This window comes from Protopterus annectens, chromosome 7.part1 (assembly GCF_019279795.1).
Source record: "Protopterus annectens isolate FY-2018-M chromosome 7.part1, PAN1.0, whole genome shotgun sequence".
Classification (NCBI taxonomy): domain Eukaryota; kingdom Metazoa; phylum Chordata; order Ceratodontiformes; family Protopteridae; genus Protopterus; species Protopterus annectens.
This window is the reverse complement of record NC_056740.1, coordinates 503,615,344-503,624,276: the sequence shown is the minus strand read 5'-3', so window position 1 is coordinate 503,624,276 and position 8,933 is coordinate 503,615,344. Positions and strand designations below refer to the sequence as shown.

Genomic DNA, 8,933 nt, shown 5'->3' with positions numbered 1-8,933 from the left:
CTGGTCTTCGGTTATGTGGTATTTTGGGTATGTGAAGTAGACCCATATATAGATAGATATGGGGGGAGGCTCTATAAAACTGCTTGCATATTAGTAGCTCAAAACACACTGGCTTATAGCCACTTGCTTGGAAAACCAAGTGATCTGACTCCCACTAGTCTAATTGCCTGTAACCATAGTTGGTACAGAGGGATAGAGTTGTGAACTACAGTTTCTCTCTTGCAAGGTTTTATTCTTTCTGTCCTCATTTGACTACTGTGTGATCTTAAGCAAATCACTTTATCCGACATTGCTCACAGGTTGTCTCTGAAGAGGCTTACCTGATTAGCACATGGATATTATTATTACTTAACCCTCCTAGCAGCAGACCCTATACATCTGTAAAGCACCACTTCAGGCCTGTCTTTAACTGTAAAATTCCCACATGGTTTCTAATCTGAGTCTTCTCTCCCTTACCCTAAATCTAAATTCTTTGATCAGCCCATAATCCTAAAACTCCCTTCCTGCTCCCTAACCCTAAAACATCCCTACCACTTCCTAAACCTAAACTCCTTTCTTACTCCCTAACCATAAAATTCCTTTTCTGTTCTATAAACCTAAATCTCTTTCTTGACTGCTGCCTATTCTACACTCCCATGACCTCATACTTTATTCCCTGCCTCTTGTTTGATTTCATATACAAGTTGTAGCACAAGTATCTTCAGCTTATCCTCTATTTAATGTGGGGGGTTTGCATAAAGATTAAGGTGTATAACTCCTAGATACAAGATACAGGGTTTGAATCTCAGTTTTGCTTCATTTATTCAGAGCTTTCTTGTGCCTGGCTTGGACACCCGTAACTACAAGATTTGTATGTTTCTAAAATCATTTGGCCTACAAAGCTGATAAAAGTATATTTTTGTACTTGCTCTGTTTCAGTGATATTTAACACTTCTGTGCTGTTTATTTATTTTGTTGAATTTATCAGTGTTTTTCAGCCTGCACTTGTTAAAGAATATCCACATGTTCACTACTATACTGCCGTTTGGTTGTTTTAACAGTATTCTGATATTTCCTAACCTCCTCTGATACTGCAAAAACTGTCCTGAGTGAGTCTGACAAAATGTTTCAAAGTTTTACAAAGTTATTGTATGTTGTGAACATTTCTCAGGGTTAGTGAACAAATTTTCAAGGATTCCTGATATTGGATGGATTCTTACTTCTATTGTAAGGCATTTGTTACTGCACCTGAGCTCAAAGCCAGCTTGTTTTATATTGGAAGGGTTCTTTTGCACTCTTGTGGGAGCAGAGAGCTAAATTCAACCCATCCAAGGTGTGTGAGCATGTGTCAACTACTTGGGCAGGGACATGAAGCACTGGTTGGACAGAGGGAATGCTGGGAAGACTTGGCTTGGCACTGGTTGGACAGAGGGAATGCTGGGAAGACTTGGCTTTGAACACTGGCTAAGGACTCCACCCTATAGTTGTGCCAGTGAGGAGTCTTATTGGGGATATGGAGAGAAAGGAAGAAACCAGCTCCAGACTGTGAGCTCTGTGTGCTCTTAAGGGAACTTGTATTTTACTGTGTGTGTGTACTTGTTATCCTTCCCAATGTGCACACCCATCACTGGTGTTAGTGGTGAGGATTGAGGATCCTTCATTACTGAGCAAGTGCAAGGGTGCCACATAACTATTGGGAAAATACCATACCACATCATTCCTAGCTATAGATCTCCCACCATGAACCAGGATAAGCACACCACCTACCTCAATTTACTGGATTCCTTCACCATACAGCCCAACACCTTAGTCATCAGAGAGTTCAACAATCCTTTCATAAACTTGGGGACATACATGAGCAAAAATCGCTTGACCAGAGGTTCCTGGACTTATGTTAATACAAATGGTCTGGATCATATTTTCTGCACCCCCACTAAGGGCTTTAATGTTCTGGACATAGTACTCACCAACATGGAGGGGGGGGGGGTCACAGTACTTTCCCATACATGATGCCCTTCCTGGTTAGGTCAGACCACAAATCAGTCTCATTTGAAGTAACTATTGGAATTGACACCCTCACAGGAGCAAAAGTTATAAAAACTTTCACCAAAGCTAACTACAGTGTACTAAGCGATGGTATAAAAAGCTTCATACCACCCACAATGGCAGACACCAGTGATCAATATGCATAAGTGTATGCAAATTCCCTGTACAAACATGTAAGTGACTGCATAAACTCTGCTGTGCCTGACAGGATCAAAACCAGGTCTTTCCATAAACACAAGCCACTGTGGTGGATTTTAAGTATAAACAAATTACAAGTTTTTAATATTGAATGGTGTATCTGATTGTAATAGGAGAGTAGATGCTGAAGAAGAGTTGTCCTGGAGGGAGTATTGCTGAATAGTTAGGTTAGATGCTAGCAACCCTACGGGCCTCAGTGATAAGGAGAATTTTAAAGTATACTTAAAGAGAAAGAAACTGAAATATTGAAACAGGCATTGTAGCTCTTTAATTTTTAATTATGTTTTAATTGCATCTTAATTGATTTTTAATTGAATCAATTATGGTGGGTATATAAAGTTGTGTTTTTATTTTTTCATTCAGTCTGAAGAAGTTTAACCATACACAAAGCCCTTAATGGATAATTCTTTCACCATGTGGAATATTAAAAGGCTCAAGTTCATTTATTTTGTGGTTGTTTTTTTTTTCATTTTGTACAACTGAATTGGTCCATTTTGCATCCTGGTTTTAGGACTATTACAGCAGATCCAAAATGAGCAGCCAGTCTAATGCTAGTTTCATGGTGTTGCCATCAGGGTTTACATTGCATGACACTCCAAATGGTTTCATTGTTCTTAATCAAGAAGGCAATGTTAGTAATGTAAGGATAGTGATAGGATAGAACAATAATGGATTGGGTTCTAAACCAGTGTTTCGAATGAAAAAAAGAGATTAACTGTTATCTGATTGTTTGGCTGCCCCTTCAAATCCGTTTGGAGAGACATTGCCTACAGTGTCTGTTCAGGCTGATTTAAGTCTGTCTGAGAGTTTCCCAGCCTTGGAAAAATTACAATGGCTCCAGTGGGACATTTTGTTTTTTTTTTTTAAAGTAGGATGGCAGTTAACACTTCAAAAAGGCTTAGAATCACTAAGATGCTGGTTGGAAGTGAACTTTCTAAAGAGCTCATTGAGAGATGGGTTATGTTAAATCAAAAAAAATGGCATGGAATACATGGTTATATTAACCGATTATTATACACAAAAACTGCATGACCTAGATAAAACTATTAAACAAAACTTTTTCAAGTTAAAAGAAAGTACTACTGTTGACAGTTTTGTGGCTAAGTTTTTTCTCATACAAGACAAATTATTGAGAGAAAATTAGATTTTGAAAAAGGGATTGGACTGCCTATGAGAATGGTCTTGCCTATCCATTTTATCAAACAGTTTAAGCTGCAGCTGCAAGTGATCCAGATACAGTGGATGTTGACCAGGGTTCGTTAATGCATCAGGAGGTGTACCGGAAATAAGGGGATCTGAGTGGCTGGTGCAGAAGGAAGCCAGCAAAGCGAATCGTAATCATGGCAATGCAAACAATATGAACCTTTGGTCTGAAAATGAGAAAAAAGAAGGAAGGCAGCATTATTTTCAGCCAGTAATTGTATATCAGGATACAGGTACCAGCAAGAGTATGTGGTTGCAATTAGCAGCACTGCCATGAGAAAGTAAGAATTTGGCAACAAATACATGACAAATACTCAAGGATGGAAGGGGAGAAAGAAGGCCTCATGGATTTGAAAGATATTTCTCCTGATTGTGACTTTAAAATTGTGAATTTATCACATAAACTGTTAGACTTTGATGAGTTGCAATTGTTGAGGAAATGCTGGACTTTTATTCCTGCAGCTAGAGCTGAGATTTGTGATGTTTTGAACTGTCTAATGAACTCTGTGAGGAAATTAAATTTGAAATTTGTTTTTGAAAACAATGTTAGTAATGTTTCTTGACTGACAAAGCCTTGTTGTTACAATCCTCTGTTATGGCCTGAATTGGAAGCGTTTTTATCTATGCCTGAAAAGCAGTTTAGCTAACTATTAAGAGCAAGGCCTTGGAAGAAGTTTTTTTTAATTTAAATAAAAATGAATATTTAGCCTTGCAGAGGTTGAAAATGATGATTATATTTTGATAGTTAAAGCTGATAAAGGAAATTTGTTTGTTGTTCTGAATAAAAGTTATTATTACAGCAAGGTTCATAGGTTCATACTAGGCTATCTGCCCTAGGGCATTTATAAGCCTAGCCAGAGTGTGTTTGGCTTTTGCCACCCATTTTAAATTAATTTTGCTATGCCGTTTTTCGAGGTTAGTATACTGTGCCTCTGTCTAACAGTGACACAGAAGTGATACCCGGGGTAAACCTATGATCTCCCATCCACTCATCAAGATTCCTCTTGAAGAGAGTCAATGAGGGACTCTGCCTAACCTGGATTGGGATTTTATTCCAGAGTGAAGGGACCCTCTGGGTTATGAATCTGTCTTTCCAGCATGTCCTGTTTATTTCAGTGCTGAGGTTCAAGTCTCTCGAGCGTGTAGCTCGATGGGATTTGGATTTCCTGAGGTGCAGCATGTCCATTAATTCCGGGTTGGACATGGCTTTATACGTCAGGCACAGATTGCCTCTGAGCAGGCGGTATGCCACTGAGTAGAGCTGGAGTTTCTTTAACCAGGCAGCATATGGCATCTGTTTGAGCCCTTTGATCCTCTTGGTGAGGTACTTTTGGGGTCTTTCCAGTTGCTGCAGGTGTCTGGTAAGGTACATCCCAAAAGGGGCATTGTACTCAATTATGGGCCTGATGAGGGATGAGTAAAGAGGCACGATGACCTCCCCTGATCTAGATGTGAATCCCTTCATGATTAGGTGGGTTATATAAAATGTTTTTCTAACCACTTTGGCCACGTGCTTTTCAAATGAGAGATTGCTATCAACTTGGGTCCCCAGGTCCCTAATTACTTCTTCCGTACTTAATGGATTACCACCTATGTGGTAATTTGTGGGCACTTTGTTTTTGCCAAAGGGGATGACTATACACTTTTTGGCGTTTAGCTTGAGGCCATGGCTCTGGCACCAGTTGTCTGTTTCTATGAAGCCCTTTTGTAGGATGCTTGTGTCGGCTGGAGAGTCGATTATGGCGACTAATTTGCAGTCATTTGCAAACTTGGTCAGCCACAGTCCTTCCGTGTTGGCCTGTACTTCCGAGAAATATATACCGAACAAGAGAGGTCCCAGGACTGAGCCTTGTGGGATGCCACTTGTAACTAGTTTGGAGTCTGACATGGCTCCAGCAGTTCTAACCATGTGGGTTCTGTCATTGAGCCAGTTTGCAACCCATCTAGTGACATAGGGGTTTATATTTAATCTGGTGAGCTTATCTATAATGCAAGGGATAAGAAACTAAGAGTAATGCTACTCAACGCCAGAAGTCTAAACCTCAAGATGCATGCACTCGAAACTCTCCTTAGCATGGAGAACATTGATATCTGTGCAGTAACAGAAACCTGGTTCAAGGCTCCCGAGAGCACCCCAGCACTACCAGGTTATACCTCATACCATGCTTTTCAGCCCCCAAACTTGGACCGAACCACAAAAGGAGGGGGAGTATCAATATTCGTCAAAGATACCCACAACTCCAGGTTAGTGGCACAGCACGAAGCATCAGAGACTATCCATGTGCAACTAACAGTGGGTAAGGCAGTTCTGGGTTGATCTTGAGTTGTGAGTTACAAAGCCATGTTTCAGTGGCTGTTAAAGCTTCCTGAGTATTTTTTTTTTTGAGGTGAACCATGTTTTCAGATGTGGAAATGAGAGTGTAATCATCTGTGTACTGTAGTAGGGTTGCCTGTTGTGCGGATGTATAGAGGGTGTTGGTGAAAATGTTAGAGGAGGGGACTAAAGACATAGCCTTATGGTACACTGGTAGTTACTGGGAGGTAAGAAGAGACCACGGAGTGCCATTTTACTGACTGACACCTACTAGACAGGTAGCTTTTGACCCAAAAATTGTGGGCTGAGAAAGACCTAGTGAGGACATCTGAAGTAGAAGTTTGTTGTGGCTAACGGTGTAGAAGGCTTTAGAGAATTCTCAAAATAAGGAAGAGACTAGATTACCATTCTCTCTAGATTTATCAACAGTATCTATATATGTAAGAAGGGCAGTGCCAGTACTATGGGAAGGATGGAAGCCATGTTTTATGGGGAACAGGAGTTCTTCCTGCAGGAAATAGTCTAACAATTGTTTTTAAATATATGTTTCAATTATTTTGTCAGGAGTAGATAAGATTGCTATAGGTCTAAAGTTATTAATGTCTCTTGAATTTCCTCATTTGTGAACAGGGATAATTTGTGACATTTTCCAGAGAGAGCTGACACCAAAATTCAGTTCTCAGGGCTTCTTATTTCTTTTCTGAAAATAAGGTTGCTAAGGCCTGGAACTCCTTATCTGTATCTGCCAGGGTTATACCCTCCCTGCCATCTTTGAAAACCACTCTGAAAGAATTCCTAGCTAAAATCTGGCTCTGTTCTTGCTTAAAACCAGGATAAACTATATCCCTAAATATGAACAAGTACCCTTTCATTCCTTATAAATCCTTACTCTCCCTTCTTTGCTTACTTCCTTACTGCTGTCTAATTTCCTGACTTTCTGATTAAATATACCATAAGCTTATTTTTCCTTCACTTCATATTGCAATTTGTATTTGTAATAGATTAATGTACCTTTAATTTCTCTGCAAACTGTCAAAAATTTCTCTGAATTTTAAATGATTGTCATGTAACTGGTACCAATTCTTAACCAACGTCTGAGATTCAATAAAATCTGTGTAAGCTCTGTATAGAGCCTACACAGAATGTACTGGTGTACATGGCCACATTTCCCCTTGGCAGTGCGCCATGCATATTAATCATGGCACGCTACCGAGGGAGATCACAGTAACAAGGATATTGAATCCATGTAGGCAGTAGTGTAGTGTCCCGTGGGTGTGGAGTGTCCAGGGAATTCCTAGACAGGTGTTATGTGCAGGAGAAGAATCCCTGTATTGTATCCTGCTAGTCTAGAAATATGTGTGAATTTGAATATGTTTTGTTTTAATTTTGCATTTTTTTAATGCCGGTTTGCGCACGAGTATACAGCGCTCAGCAGTGCTTACTGAATCTTAATATGTTCATGTCCATGTAAGCATCGTGCTGTGATGGCTACATGAAAAAAATGAACATGAAGCCTCTATTAAATTCTCTGCTATGCTTGTATATTATGTCTAATTTGTTATAATTGTTTAAACTGCAGATGTTTTTGTTTTATGCTTGAAGATTGTAAACGTATTGTTGTTATGTTTTGTAATAAGTTGTAGCTTTTCTCCGTGGGCCTGCACTGAAAATGGGCTTTTACCTAATCAGATTTTCCTGGTAATCAAATATCAATAAATAAATAAACAATGTCAATCTACATGGGCTACAAGCACTCGATTCCCTGACTTCAAGATAGTGGACTTCAAGTACTGCAGAATTAAGCATTTGTAGTCGAACAAGTGTGTGTGTGTGTGTGTGTGTGTGTGTGTGTGTGTGTGTGTGTGTGTGTGTGTGTGTGTGTGTGTGTGTGAGTGTGTGAAGTAAGTGTGTGTGTGTGTGTGTGTGTGTGTGTGTGTGTGTGTGTGTGTGTGTGTGTGTGTGTGTGTGTGTGTGTGTGTGTGTCTGTGTGTGTCTCTGTGTGTGTGAAGTAAGTATGTGTGTGTGTTATATTTACCTTATTTTAACAGAAATTAAAATTAATATTATATAAATGGTTTTGAAATCAGACAATTTATTTCTGCTTATTTTTCTACTTTATGCCACCTCTGACCAAAACCGATTCAATTTACAGTTTCAACTGCATTTTATGTAAGGATGCCTTTTTACACCTTTATGAGTTTCTGACAACTGTTCCAGATGCTCAGCAAAGCTGAATAAAAATTCCAAATGCAGTTTTGCATTTTCTTAAACATTTTAATGTATGTTTTATCCGAAAGTAAAAATAGTATAATATTAATTCACTCTACATACAACTTGAGGCAAAACTTATTTCAGCAATTTAGCTTGCTTCTTATTTAGCTGTTTAATTTATTTTATTTTGTGAATATGCAAAGGATATTAACGTCTGTTTCTTAACATTATTCAAAGTTTTGCTATTACATTATATAAACATTTTACTTTAATGCAATTGCTTTGCTGTTCCCTTGCTGTAATACTGATAACATGAACATGGATAAAACTGCCAACATAGACTCTTTTAATTAATTGAGCAACTGCCAGTAAACACTAAGATCTACTTTATTTCATTTTATTATTGCATCATCCAATCTATTTTCTCAGGACTAAAATTTTTATGAAATATACAGGAACATCTTCTGAAGTGAAGACTTCACATTTTTTTATCTGTGTTTTTCTTATAGCTCCAGTCAGCCTGGCCAAGCATGACAGTGCCTTAGAACTGGCAAAGCTTCAAGAAATTGAGGATATGCCTGACGGATATGTCTGTAAGAAATCTGACAGCCCAGGTGAGAGTCATTTAAACATAGACACAGAGACTAATATGACAAATTTGACAGAGGTTGCCAAATGGCAGTTTCTTGAAAAAGATGGCTAGTCATATATGCATCCTTTCTAAAGAAAGAAAGACAGAAAACTGTAACCTCTGCCATTAGAGGTCAGATTAATGGTGGTTTTTCTTCTTGCTAGAGTAACTATGTTCATGTTCTAGCATTTTCTAAGATTCTGTATATCCACATTGTGATTAAAGATATATCATCTATCCATCTATCTATCTAGCTATGTATCTATCTATCAATCTATAGATAGGTACATACATACGCATAAGTATATATATATATATATATATCAGATTTATAAATGAGCTGCTATTATG

At 38.6% G+C, this 8,933-nt stretch overlaps 1 protein-coding gene across 1 annotated transcript in view; it reads left to right on the top strand.

The window, feature by feature from the left end:
* The window catches only part of WDR72 (WD repeat domain 72), a 2,139,079-nt gene that overhangs the window by 2,018,389 nt on the left and 111,757 nt on the right, over positions 1-8,933 (top strand). Inside the window, exon 19 of the mRNA XM_044078940.1 lies at positions 8,461-8,565. Within this exon, the coding sequence (XP_043934875.1) occupies positions 8,461-8,565 (105 nt within the window). The remainder of the gene's footprint in view (positions 1-8,460; positions 8,566-8,933) is intronic.